The 15,102-nt window shown below is 43.9% G+C and overlaps 2 protein-coding genes across 2 annotated transcripts in view; one reads left to right on the top strand and one right to left on the bottom strand.

Moving 5' to 3' along the window:
* Positions 1-15,102, top strand: part of LOC141121836 (uncharacterized) — a 963,509-nt gene that overhangs the window by 546,706 nt on the left and 401,701 nt on the right. The window lies entirely within an intron of this gene.
* LOC141121845 (uncharacterized) overlaps positions 2,578-15,102 on the bottom strand; it is a 28,574-nt gene continuing 16,049 nt past the window's right edge. Inside the window, exons 6-8 of the mRNA XM_073611585.1 lie at positions 10,014-10,214; positions 9,751-9,892; positions 2,578-8,519 (exon numbers count right to left, since the gene is read on the bottom strand). Coding sequence (XP_073467686.1) covers positions 7,105-8,519; positions 9,751-9,892; positions 10,014-10,214 — 1,758 coding nt within the window. The 3' untranslated portion in view covers positions 2,578-7,104. The remainder of the gene's footprint in view (positions 8,520-9,750; positions 9,893-10,013; positions 10,215-15,102) is intronic.

Genomic DNA, 15,102 nt, shown 5'->3' with positions numbered 1-15,102 from the left:
TAACGCACAAAGCAGAGGCACTACCAAAAGAATGCATACACTGCTAGGTTATAGTCCAGCAATAAAAATGCTGCTATTAATACCCAGCCTGAAAACAATGTGTCAAAGGAAATGCCTGTGTCACCAACCTGAGAAAAGCCACCTCCGCTTTTGTGTCCCTCCACAGCCCACAGCAGCACACAGTGTGATTTTAAAAACTTCCTCCATGTGTTCCTGGCATCGGAGAACGCTGACCCCCTTAGCCCTGCCCCCCCGGTGCTGTTTATGGCTCCACCCTTCTTTTCGAAAGGATTTGTTTTCTTTTTTTTTTTGTATTGAACCTGGGCTTTTAATCCTCCCGAGGGGGGAATCCCAGCGCAGGGGCTACCGACAGGAGGACAAGTTATCCCTTCTTACCAGAGGATCTGCTGTTTTGGCTGAAGGAGAAGGAGGAAGTGTTTGCTCCTGACACCGTGCTGTTTCCAGCATGAGGCGGTGAGTGCTCAATACAGCCCCCAGTGATGACACATAGGCATGACAACATTATTCACTTAAAGCGGGAGTCCGGCGACCAATCTTTTTTTTTTTTTTTGTTAGGTCATTGAGACACTTTGTTAACCCCAAAATAATACTCACAGTTTGGGTGTAATATTTCCGCCTCTGTCTGTTTTCGTACTGAAGAATAACTTAAAAAATGTGATGCTGGCTGTTTCCATCTTTCTTGTGGGCATGTGAAGCCCACAAGCATTGATTTCCTGGATGCGGTGAATGCTGTTCATTCACAGCTTGTTCACGCGCATGATCATTGTTACCACACTGAATCTTGGGAAGCCTGACACTAAGCTCCCAGGAGACAGTGCGGCGCCGGGGAAAAGGCAATAAACACGCCTACTCCCATGGGAGGAGAGACAGGAAGTGCCACAATAAAGTACAATATAAAGGTAATTACAGCGATAAAAAAAAATTTCGTGCGGCATTTAAACATCTATGCAATTAACTGAAGGGGGTAAGATTAAGTTAAAAATTTGAGTGGAACCCCGCTTTAAAGGAGACATTCATAAGAATTTCAAAATCTCCACTTACCTTTTCCCGCTGCAGGGTTTTCTGTGGTAAACCATCAGACCCAATCTTCACCCTTCACGGTGGGCTCCGTAAAACCTTCAGGAACAGGGGAACCTCGAGGTATCCCACAATCCTGGACCTGCAACAGCACCCTGCCAGTGAAACTTTATGGCCTTACTACCAAAAAGTACTGGATCCCAAGGTCCAGCTCTCTAGAAAGAGAAGCATTCGCAAGCCAAAACCTCTTTTCTTCCAATACGAGGCCCGGGTACCATTCAACCTGGCCTAGAAAGACACTCTGAATGGATCCGGTCAGCATGGTTAGCCCCAGCAAGGATTGTTCCAGTGGAGCTCAGCACAGCACATCTTCACTCGCGACCAACACCTTAAACACTGGCGAAAAAACTGAATACTCCCAGTAGTGGTAGGGGTTATATAGGGAAGTGCACTTCTTAATTTAGGGTGTGCCAGTGTCCATCACCTAAAGGTGGCCTATAACCCATAGTAATTACTATGGCTCTGTGTCCCCTGATGTATGAAAAGAAAACACATACTCTTACTACCCAGACACCCCCCCCTCCCCTCCCCCACCTTTTCACTCTTTCTTAGGGCCGGTTCACACTAGTGAGATGTCAGACATCGCATGTGATTCGCTCTATATTGCTGTGCAGATCACATGCGATGTCTGTCTGTGCGATGCAAATTCACCCGTACAAACTGTATGGCTGAAATCGCATCACTTTTGGACCAAACTCGAGCAGGACCTCTTTTTTTTGTCTGCAACAGAATCACGCTGAGTTTTTCAAACTGATTGCGGGGTGTTGTTAACTTAACATACATAATCAGTTCACATGAACTGATTTAGATGCGGTGCGGATTTGCAGTGAATTTGAACCACATCTAGTGTGAACTGAGCCTTATCCCTAATAATCGGTTTGGCCGCAGTGTGATTGTATGTGCGGTATTAGGAGCGCACCCATTGAATTCCATTATACAGTGCGTTTTCATAAATGCGCATCAAAGTCCTGAATGCTGCATCTTTGATGCGCTTTCAGAGAACACACCGTGTAATAGAATTCATTGGGAGCGCACCTAAAACCCAGGTAATCCGCACATACAATCACACTGCGGTCAAACCGCAGCGCACCAGTGTGATCCCTCTATAAGGTGAGGGTCACACCTTTCCATGTCAGCCACACAATTGTTCATTTCCTGACACACAGAATCACACTGTCCATTAGTAGATGTGTGGGGGTGCCATTGATTGGTAAAGCTCTCCCCCCCACACATCTGATAACACATGCATTTTCAAAACGCACCAAACCACATAGTGTCTGAAAAGTGAAACATCGGGGGTCTGTATAGAGCTCTGATATTTCATCAAAGCCCCCCCCCCGACAGGGCAGTTAACCACTTCAGCCCCAGAAGGTTTTACCCCCTTCATGACCAGGCCATTTCTTGCGATACAGCACTGCGATACTTTAACTGGCAATTTCGCGGTTGTGCGACACTGTACACAAATAAAATTGATTTCTTTTTTCCCCACAAAAAGAACTTTATTTTGGTGGTATTATATCACCTATGCGGTTTTTATTTTTTATGCTATAAACAAAAAAATGACAGACAATTTTGAAAAAAAAATATATATTTTTTTACTTTCTGGTATAAAACATTCCCCCCCCCAAAAAAAATGTAAAAAATCGAATTTCTTCATCAATTTATGGCATAGGGAAAGGGTTATATGAAGCATGTGACCAGAGGGGCGACATGAACAAGGAGTGTCTGGCGAGTGTAATATAAATAGTGTCTTATGCACATTATATCATGACATAAACAACATAGTACAAATAGTTATGGTTTATTTTATATACATACACCACATAATAACATAAAAGCATAATGGCATTTAATTTATGATATTGACATTATAAAAACACCCGACTCTAGGATCCGTGTTCACACAATATATAACAAAACCACACTTCATTTGGTGAAGGCCAGTAAACACGATCGACAAGAATATTAATAAACCTCTTGAGATAATAGCATCTCTATATCTCGACGCGTTTCATGGATAACTTCCACTCTTCAGGAGCAGATGCAAAATCGGTGTCTATAAAAATATTATAAGATTACAATGGGTCTATCCACAAGAGAGGAAGGGGGGGGAATGATTATATAGATAGAACAATAACCATCAATCACCCAATCACACATACAGATAAAGTATGAGTCTGGGTGAGAGGCGCTGAGAGCTGGAGGCTGGCTGGGGAGGTGTGTCATCAGTCCCGGGATCTGAGACGGTGAACCCCATTCATCAGTTTAGGCCGATATGTATTCCGCTACATATTTTTGGTAAAAAAATCCCAACAAGCATATATTGATTGGTTTGCACAAAAGTTATAGCGTTTACAAAATAGGAGATATTTTTATGACATTTTTATTTATTTATTTTTTAATTGTAATTGCAGTGGCTGGCGGACCTTGCATCCACCGGGCCCGTTGATTGGCTCCCCCTGTGGCCAATCAGCAAACGATCGCTACTCCAGCAGCGTGCGTGTGCCCCCAGTGACTATTGAACAAAATCACGTACAGGTACGTGATTTTGCGCAATCGAGCGGCCTTGTCACATTATATGTACGGCAGGTGGCTTTTAACTGGTTAAAAATGTAAACAAAAAAATGATTACATTTTAAAAACTATATAAACATTTTTAAAAAATATATATTTTTTTTAATTCTATATTTTATTTTTCAACATTTTTAAACATAGAAACAAACAGTTCAATTGCATACATGTCTCAGAGTATATCTTTAACATATATCCATTTAAAAATATTAAATGATTAAGGGCTTGTTTACATGTGTTTTGGTCTCTGAAAGCGATCAGCATTCAGATTGCTCTTCAGAGAGCATTTGACAGGAGGTAAGGAGTCGTTGTATCGCCTCCTTAATGCATGCTGTAATCCCTCCAACCCTGCAACAGCATGCTGCACCCATGTGCATTGTACACAGTTGTGGGGCTCCATTCACTTCAACAAGGAGTCTCATTCATGCTGCACCCATGTGCATTGTACACAGTTGTGGGGCTCCATTCACTTTAACAAGGAGTCTCATTCATGCTGCACCCATGTGCATTGTACAAAGTTGTGGGGCTCCATTCACTTCAACAAGGAGTCTCATTCATGCTGCACCCATGTGCATTGTACAAAGTTGTGGGGCTCCATTCACTTCAACAAGGAGTGTCATTCATGCTGCACCCATGTGCATTGTACACAGTTGTGGGGCTCCATTCACTTCAACAAGGAGTCTCATTCATGCTGCACCCATGTGCATTGTATACAGTTGTGGGGCTCCATTCACTTCAACAAGGAGTCTCATTCATGCTGCACCCATGTGCATTGTACACAGTTGTGGGGCTCCATTCACTTCAACAAGGAGTATCATTCATACTGCACCCTCTCTCCATCAGCTTTGGGGTCTCATTAGCTGAGTGATGGAGAAAAACTGAGGGAGAAGAGAAACATTGGAATACTAGTCAGTACCAGTTTGCAAAAGTGTATTTGCTTTGGAAGAATAAATCACTTATAACGTTGGGTGTCCTATGTGTGTGGATGTTGTTGCTTTATGTAGAACTATTAGAATAGTTTTTACATTTTAGACGCCTCAAGACTGTCCATAATTTTGGAGGGTGCCTTGACTGAAAAAAGGTTGAGAAACACTGACATAGAAGACAAGTCCCCTATGTGATGATTTGTTGGTGACAGGTTCTCTTTAATAAGACATCCAAGGATCTACAAGACCCCCAATGTCTCCCCTGTGCTCCACTGAATGTAATGTAATACAGATCACACTGCATTATATTCTTTCCCGGCCTTGATAGCCGAGGAAACTGAGGGTCACACAAGGATGATATTCAGGCGACTGACATCCTTATCAGCTCATGATGTCATTGGTTGTTAGGAGGTTGGCAGCTAGAAGGTTGTAATGATGTACAATGAAAACCTGAGGCTTTGTGTAACTAAAAGTCTTCATCCACCCTCTGGCTTGTATACAATTTTGGAGCAATTTTTAGGCATTTTACCAAGGCGCCCCTGAAGAAACCTCAAGGCACCCTGGTTGAAAAAGGCTCCTCTATGTGATGAAAAAAAAAAATTTAATTGTACAAAATTATATTTAAACCCAGGCACATGACTCCTCCCCCCAAAAAAAATCTGAGACCCCGCCCCCATATATACACATGTACAAACATAAACTCACACATTGGGGCGCCTACGCCTGAAAACGTAGATTGCGATACACATGTTACATATCGCTGCGCACATCGGAATGAGAGCAATAATTCTACACCAGACCTCCTCTGTAACACTAAACTGGTAACCTATAGGGGGCTTTTAAAGCGTCTCCTATAGAAAATATAGGGCACTGAAGTTTGTCACCATTTCACAGGCGCACGCTGATATGTTGGGTATTTATTTACTCAGTGCAACCTCGGCTTTTATATTTTGCCAAAAATTGGGTAATTTATTGTGTTTTTGTGCCTCCTGAAATTAACTTTAGTGTGTTTTTTACTGACATTTTGTGTTTCCTAGACTGTTGCGGTAATATCGTGTGACAAAAAAAATTGGAACGACCATTATTTAATTCTCTAGGGTGTCTGCTATCAGAAAATATATCATGTTTTGGGGGTGTTATATAATCTTCAGGCCTAAAATGATTTTTTACCTCCTTCCCACCCGGCCTATAGCAGAATGACGGCCAGGCGGGGGTTCCATTATCCTGACTAGATGTCATATGACGTCCAGAAGAATAAGCCGCTCGGGCGCTCGGTGATTGGTGGTGCGGGATCGCTCTGACACACCGCATCTCCAATCTCGGTAAAGAGCCTATGAAGTTGGCTCTTTACCATGTGATCAGCTGTGTCCAATCAAAGCTAATCACATTGTAACCAAGAAGTGCCGGTTATCGGCTTTCCTTTATTCATGCTGACAAGGCGAGAGTAGAGGAGAGCCAATCAGTGGATCTCCTGACAGGAGGGATCTGCACTGAAATTCAGCATTGATTATCAGTACAGGCCCTTCAGCGATGACCACCGGTGCCTGCCAGTGATGCCAATCATTGCCTCATCGGTGTCACCCATCAGTGCTGCATATTAGTGCCCCCTCATCAGTGAAGGAGAAAACTTATTTACAACTTATTTACAACATTTTATAACAGAAACAAAGAGAACATTTTGAAAAAAAAAGTTTGTCTTTTTTTATTTGTAGCACAAAAAATAAAACCCCAGAGGTGATCAAATACCACCAAAAGAAATCTCTATTTGTGAAAACAAAATTAAAAAAATGTCATATGTGTACAGTGTTACATGACCGCGCAATTGTCATTCAAAGTGTGACAGCGCTGTAAGCTGAAATTTGGCCTGGGCAGGAAGGGGTTGAAAGTGTCTGGTATTGAAGGGGTTAAACATGTGGGCCAAAAAAAAAAAAAAAAGCAAAACCGGCTCTGGCAGTGAAAGGGTTAAAAGAAACGTTCACCTTCGGGAACATGTTAGATGTTCCTGTTCCTGCAGTGGCTCAGCGGTCCGAGTCCTCTGTGTGACAGCGGTGTAGGGAGAAGTTCCCTGTACCGGCTGTCACTTTATGAAAAGAGCGCAGCCATGCCATTCATTCACAGAGTTCTGTCCTTTGCCGATGTCGGCTTGTAGTTTTCAATGAACTCCCACACCGCTGCTGAGCTCTCTGGTAGATGAGGAACAAGAAGATTGTCATAAGGGACAAGGAGATTGTCATAAGGGACAAGGAGATTGGGACACGATTTAGTCCCTTGGACAAGTATTTTCAAAAAATTTCCACACCCCTCGAACTGTTTCTTACATGATGAAGATCATCCATAAAGTATATCTGAGGTGTATATCAGGGTGTGCTTCTTCCCCACATGAGAGCTGTGATGTCCAGCAACATTCATATAGAAGACATTTCCCACACTCAAGGCACTAATACACCTCAAGGGTTGTGTGGTATCCCTGATGTACAGAAAGACAGGACTTCAGTGAGGAACAATTCCCTCACTTGGAACAGAAAAGTGGCTTCTTCCTCATGTGAGATCTCTGATGTGTGGAAAGACTGGACTTCTGTGAAAAACATTTCCCGCACTCAGGACAGGAATACGGCTTCTGCCCTGTGTGAGTTCTCTGATGTGTGTAAAGATTGGACTTCACTGAAAAACATTTCCCACACTCAGGACAAGAATACGGCTTCTCCCCTGTGTGAGATCTCTCATGTAAGTAAAGATTATACTTCAGTGAAAAACATTTCCCGCACTCAGGACAAGAATACGGCTTCTGCCCTGTGTGAGATCTTTGATGTGTGTTAAGACTGGACTTCCGTGAAAAACACTTCCCGCACTCAGGACAGGAATACGGCTTCTGCCCCGTGTGAGATTTCTGATGTTTGTTAAAACTGGACTTCTCTGAAAAACATCTCCCGCACTCAGGACAAGAATATGGCTTCTGCCCTGTGTGAGATCTTTGATGTGTGTTAAGACCGGACTTCTGTGAAAAACATTTCCCGCACTCAGGACAAGAATATGGCTTCTGCCCGGTGTGAGATCTTTGATGTGTGTTAAGACTGGACTTCACTGAAAAACATTTCCCACACTCAGAACAGGAATATGGCTTCTGCCCCGTGTGAGATCTTTGATGTGTGCTAAGAGTGGACTTCTGTGAAAAACATTTCCCGCACTCAGGACAGGAATATGGCTTCTCCCCTGTGTGAGATCTCTGATGTGTGTAAAGATGAGACTTCTCTAAAAAACATTTCTCGCACTCAGGACAAGAATACAGCTTTTTCCCTGTGTGAGATCTCTCATGTAAGTAAAGATCGGACTTCAGTGAAAAACATTTCCTGCACACAGGACAGGAATATGGCTTTTGCCCTGTGTGAGTTCTCTGATGTGTGCAAAGACTGGACTTCTGTGAAAAACATTTTCCGCACTCAGGACAGGAATACGGCTTCTCCCCCGTGTGAGATCTCTGATGTGTGTAGAGAAGGTACTTCTGTGAAAAACATTTCCCACACTCAGGACAGGAATACGGCTTCTCCCCTGTGTGAGATCTCTGATGTTGGTAAAGATTGGACTTCACTGAAAAACATTTCCTGCACTCAGGACAAGAATATGGTTTCTCCCCTGTGTGAGATCTTTTATGCACATTAAGATCAGATTTAAAACGGAAACACTTCCCGCACTCAGTACAGGAAAGCCTCTTATCTGTTGGAAGGATGGCACCGTCCCTGACAGTCTGAGGTTCCTCAGGATAAGAGGAATAAGATGGTCCATCTACACTGTGTGGTGCCGGATGGACATTTGAGGTAGTCGGGTTTTCTCCTGGACTATACTGTGTGATGTCCTCATCTTCTACTTTACAGTCTGGAGACAAAGTGAGACAATCCTCTGAGGTTTTCCTCATCTCCCGTCCATCTACTAAAATAGAAATAAAAAGATTATTACTAGACATGAGCAGATTGGTTCCCCTAAACCAAGACTCCGCCCACATCAGACAGCTTTGTCTCTGAAGATCTTACAATTCCACCCTCAAGGTAACTAGTAAATGGGTCCTCTGATCTCCTACCAGTTCATATCTTTATTCATGGACCTTAGTCAGAGAGTGAGGAAACAATGAGAACTGTCTTCTATAGGAGTGACAGTGATGAGGGGATTATAGGATGAGTGTCCCCACCCCCTCTGTCACTCATTGCAATCTTCCCAACACAAGAAGTACTGCACTTCCTTATTTAGTCCATGATTTATTTATGAATAACAGCGGGGCTGAGCCCCACCAGAGTTTAGAGAGTGAGGATGGGGGGAGAAGAACCAAGATGAAGACTGGACTGATCTTGAAGACCGCCATCATTGGGTTATTGACTCATCTCTCGTTATCACTTTCTGTTTAAGGTTGAGGATGTTATCACATTATTATCAACATGTAAAAGTCTGTGCTCCAATCAAATCATCAGATATTAAACGTCCAGCTGGTAGGAAATGGGTGCAAAAGAAGTCCTATGTCATGTACAACTTATTATATAGGATACAACAGTTAGGATTTTATAGAATGATGTAATGTACAACATATAAAATATATAGTGCAGGGGTCAGGAGTATGTAATGTACAATATAAAATTATATAGTGTAAGGGTCAGGACTCATAATATTGGTATTCAGTAATCAGTGGAAGATTAAATGTTTACATGAGACAAGTTGCAGAGGTCCCACACCGCTGCCTCCCATCTCCTGAGACTGCACTCAGTGACTTGGGTCTGAGACTATACAGATATATCCCTCCACCCGGCACAGCCAGCAGACAACAGAGCAAGTAATCCTAGGAGAATTGTTCTGTCAGACATCTTGCCATACCCAGTATGGGGCAGAAGCCCATACCCCAGGTGCCTAGATTGAGTAACGTCTATGGTTTAAATGAACATTTTGCTGGCAGATGAACCCCAGAATCTCCATAAATCCAGTCTAGATACATAAATTGTGTCTGCAACACAGAGAAGGAATATTATCTGAGAGAAATACAGGAATACAGGATGGGAAACACAGCTCAGGAAAGTGACCAGGGTATTACAGGCTGATATCACCCAGTCCCCACCCTACTCTGGACCAATCAGTGAGCAGTATGGGTGGAGGAATGTATTTAGTGTTAATGACCCACCTGTACTGATCTCTGTAGGAGTGTCCTCCTTAATAAATGTCCCAGTTATTCCTTCCTCCTCCATAGGCTGCTGATCGTCCCTCATAGATGTCTCTTCTTCTTCTGTTTTAACCTCAAATTCTATATCGATTGGATCTCCACTCTAAATCAAGAAAATGAGAGAGAATATATCTGTAAATATAAGCTTTGTTATTGTGACATCACATAGAAAATCCACACATTGTCTCCATGAGTCTGTGTTTCATAAGCTCCGTCCCACCAACCTTGTAACAGTGAGGAATGATGTGATCTTCCTGTGTGGAATCCCGGGAATATGGAGGACGGGGACATCTCTCTGGTTGGTTCCTGGTATTAGGTGGCTCCATCATATCCTTGTGTCCTTCTGAAAACTCCTCCATCACTCCATCCTTCTCATCTTCCTCTTTATACTCTTCTTTAACATCAATATCCCCGAGGTTTCCACTCTGAAAGATGTAATAAAACATTCATTGTAACAAACATGCTATGTATAGGGGGCGTGTCCAAGCCACAGACCAAGATGGCTTGGCTCTAGAACTCCCTGCCACACCGGGTGTCTATCGCGGCTCACAGCGCACTAGACAGCCACTTTCAGCCCCAAATGGGGACACAAACATCGGGGAACAACCAGGCTATGTCCCGCAGAAGAAATCAGAAACAAGGGGCCGCGCCTCCTAACAGATTTTTTCATGCAGACAACCAGCAAGCATGCACAAGATGGCGCTCGGGAGAACGGCCACTCTCCTCTTCCTCCTCACACAGAACCTTTACCTCCTACAGCCTCAGACAATTTCTCTGACATGGAGAACTCCTCACAGCAGCAAGACAACCCCATAGCTTCTGATAGAGCTGAGAGAGAGAGCTGTAGAATCACCTGCACACTCTCCACAGAAACTTCCCTCAGCTAAGAAACATCACTGGGCAGACATCCCTGAGTCAGCAGCAGACACTCCAGCAGAGCACATGGCACCCCTGGCTGCCTTCCCTGCATCACATGCCCCTGCCTCTGAAAACACCATTAAGGCTATGTTATTATCTCTCCAGGCTTGTCTGCATTCTGAGCTACGCTCCTGACACCCACCTTACTCACAGAACATATGGCATTGAAGACCGCACAGATCACCTAGAATCGCAGTTAGGAGTGATCAAAAAAGCACATGATGAAATGGTGGATGCTCATGAGGAAAAGATGGACATGATCTGTAAACTACAATTGAAAGTTGCAGATTTAGAGGATCGCTCCTGCCGCAATAATTTAAAGATAAGAAGAATCCCTGAAACTGTTAAACCACAAGAGCTCATACCTTACTTGCAGCAGCTTTTCCTAAAGCTCATCCCAGATCTCACACCTAGAGATTTACTAATGGATAGAGCACACAGGATCCCCAAACCAACACATCTGCCTGACACAGTCCCTAGAGAAGTGCTAACGAGGATCCATTGTTATCATATCAAAGAACGCCTGCTCTGAGCGGCCAGATCCTCCCGCGCACTCTCCCCTCCCGCTCTCACGCTTCCTCATGTCAACACCACCTCTACCCCATACTTACTTTGTACCTGCTACCAAAAAATGAGGGGTGTCATGATTGCTATGAGGGGATAGCCCTGTACCAGGACCTGACTGCAGAACCTCAAAATTGAGAAAAAAATAAACTATAGGTAAACTATATTGTGGTCTCTCAAAATCGCAGTGATGGAGGTCATCACTATGATTTTGAGAGACCACAATATAGTTTATTGCTGGGGCTTCCCCACCAAATTGCTGGTCACAAATCAGAGCCAACAAATCACCATCACATCCCCTAAAGATGGCTACAAGATGCTCCATAACTGGTGCCTAACACCTTCATCATCTACAAGTCACCCAAGTAACAATGCAATCTGTAAATCCTGAGAGATATCCTGCATAGCGATCGCAAAACCTACCTGATGCTCTCATGACCACAAAGTCTACCTACTCCTCCCTCAGACAAGATGTCTATTTCATCATTACCCACTTGATCTGAAGCCCAGAATGTGGACCAAAATATAACTTGTTATAACTTGTTAATCTGTTTGATCTTTTTCTGGTTATCACATGCCCTGGCACGAAGTGTGCTACGTACACATCCTACATTCACTGCAATTGTTTCTATTATTTTTTTGTGTTAATTACGACTGTTTGTTTAGCCACATCAATACCGGGCACTTTCGCCCCCTTCCTTCCCAGGCCAATTTTCAGCTTTCAGCGCTCTCGCATTTTCACTGACAATTGCGCGGTCATGCTACGCTGTACCCAAATGAAATTTTTATCATTTTGTTTGCACAAATAGAGTTTTCTTTTGGTGGTATTTATTCACAACTCCGTTTTTTATTTTTTGCAATATAAGTGGAAAAAAACAATATTTTCTTTATTCTATTTTAAAAGAAATACAATAAATTAGAATTTTGTCATAAATTTAAGCCAAAATGTATTCTGCTACATGTCTTTGTTAAAGAAAATCCCGTTAAGTGTATAATAATTGGTTTGTGTGATCACGGACAAATGTACGCAAATGATCATGTACAGATGTGCGCATCTGATCACAGATATATGTGTGCAGATTATCATTGGGACATGTGATTTTACTGGGACATATGTGGGGGACAGGTGTTTTTATTATGTGGGGACATGTGTTTTGGGGACGTGTTTTGGGACATTGTGTTTTATATTGTTTTACACTGTTACTATGCTGGTGATCAGTGTGTAAAAAGCTGTAAAAAACAGCTCAAACACACTGATCACCAGCCGGCTGCAGTGATCCATTCTCCTCTCCTCACCGACAACTAATGTGTGAGGAGAGCCGATCGCCTAGCAACCGGCTGTTTATATCACATGACGGCTGTGATTGGGCACAGCCGTCATGTGATCAGGAGGGCCAATCACAGAGCCCTCCTGCCAATCTGAGATGTGCCGTTTCCGGGTGACACGAGAGCATTGGGGTCGCGCCACTGCACGGGCCTGCGATCCCCCTCCTTCTGAGGGACATTCCTGAATGTCCACCAGGCCCTACATATGTAATGGCCAGGTGGGAAGTGGTTAATCATAACCTACTGCTCATGATAATGCTAACCAGAGTCCAGGTACCGTTCCCAGGGCTGGTGCAAGGATTTTTGACACCCTAGGCAAAAACCTCACCCCCCTCCCATTGGCTCCAGGCTTACTCCACCGCCTTTTCCCAGCCCATGTATACCCCACCTTTTTAATGAATCAAATGCAGCCTTACCAGTGCCTATCAAATGCAGCCTCACCAGCGCCCATCAAATGCAGCCTCACCAGCGCCCATCAAACACAGCCTCACCATCGCCCATCAAATGCAGCCTCACCAGCGCCCATCAAATGCAGCCTCACCAGCGCCCATCAAATGCAGCCTCACCAGCGCCCATCAAATGCAGCCTCACCAGCACCCATCAAATGCAGCCTCATCAGTGCCCATCAATGCAGCCCACCAGTGCCCATCAATGTAGCCTACCACTGCCCATCAATAAAAGTTTGCTTGCTTCCATTCATTCAGGAGTCGGAACACAGACACCTCCTCTGCCACTTCGCCTCTGACACTATGTGCGAATGGAGCGGCAGCTGAATGCTGATGCTGAGACTCAGTTGCTTGCTGCAGAGAGAAGAGAGTAGGAACACCAGTGGCCGGGCGCCCTAGGCAGCAGTGCGCCCTAGGTGGCTGCCTAGTTTGCCTAGTGGTTGCACCGGCCCTGACCGTTCCCTACCCTCCCATACACCTACAACTTGGTGGCACTTCTACCTCTTCATTTTGCATCCTTCTAACGATACTATCACTGATCAATATGTCCATCCGTATTACCACTATCAATGCAAATGGCCTTAATAGCCCCTACAAAAAGGTCTACAATGTGGTGAAAAGCCATCACTCAAAAAACAGACATACTCTGCATTCAAGAAACGCACTTTATGTAAGACAAAGCTCTCTCATGTCAACACCACCTCTACCCCCATACTTACTTCGCACATGCTACCAAAAAAATGAGGGGGTGTCATGATTGCTATATGTAAATCCCTATCTTCCCAGCTCTGTCACCTGGAGGCTGATCCTTATGGCAGATACCTAATCCTAGATGCCCTCTTTGACAATATACCATATGTTATAGCCAACATATATGCTCCCAATTCTCATCAAAAACAATAATGAAAAAGCTATAACTCAAAGGATACCACTCTTGATACCTCTAACTAGCACAGACAAAGATCCATGGCCCTTTCCACATTCAAACAACTGGAAGATCTTTACTATACCTCGCGGTGTTTATAGAGGACGGAAAGGGACTATACCTTCTACTCTGCCGCACAAAAATCATACTCCAGAATTGACCTTTTCCTGTTACAGAAAAGTACCCTACAAACCATATCCCATGCAAATATAGGCTTAATTACATGGCTTAATTACATGGTCGGACCATGCACCGTCCACCATCTGGCGCATGAACACCTCCCTTTTATCCCAACCTCAGTGTCAGGAAAAGATCAAGCAGGAGTTGGAGATCTACTTTGTGTGCAATATGAACTCTGTATCAAATAACGTACTGCTTTGGAACTCCCATAAAGCCTTTATAAGAGGTGTTTTCATTAAGCTTGGGGCCCAAGAGAAACGTGTGCGAAACGAGAAATACAATCACTACCTTGATCAGATGTGCAAATTAGAAAAGATGAACAAAACCTCCACTAATGATGCAGATACCACCTGCTTACGTACACTCAGAGAGGAGTTTTGCTCCTTCCTATATGCCTCCTTTGATCACCACATCAAACGACAAAGTCACATGGTGTACCTCTGGCAATAGACAAGGTGCTCTCCTAGCCAGACAAATGAAATGTAAAGCCGCCGCCTCCAAAATCTCATACATGCAAACAGCCCAGGGCCGTAGAGTCAGTAATCCCATAGATATCGCTTACTGCTTTTGAGATTTCTATGCATCCCTATACAACCTAAATACCTCCACAGATACCACTAATCCAGAAACCTCCCGCATCTCCCAGTTCCTCGACTCATTGCAACTGCCCTCACTTAAGCCCGACCAACTGGCAGTTCTTAACGCCCCGTTCTCTGCACCAGAAATCTTAAAAGCAATCTGCTCACTACCCTTACATAAAGCCCCAGGAGCTGATGCAATACAAACTCCACCGCTCAGGTAAATCCAAGCCAAGATGCATGCATCCTAAACCTCCAGAGAGAGGAGAGCCCCAGGTGCTGGCTAATCCTTGTATAGGTAGAAGTGAACGAAAAAGTCTGGACAGCCACACACCGGAAGAAATTTCATATGACTTTTATTCGTACAACAGGATCA

This window comes from Aquarana catesbeiana, unplaced genomic scaffold (genome assembly GCF_042186555.1).
Source record: "Aquarana catesbeiana isolate 2022-GZ unplaced genomic scaffold, ASM4218655v1 unanchor233, whole genome shotgun sequence".
NCBI classification, from domain to species: domain Eukaryota; kingdom Metazoa; phylum Chordata; class Amphibia; order Anura; family Ranidae; genus Aquarana; species Aquarana catesbeiana.
Note: the sequence above shows the minus strand (reverse complement) of the source record. Positions and strands in the feature narration are given on the sequence as shown.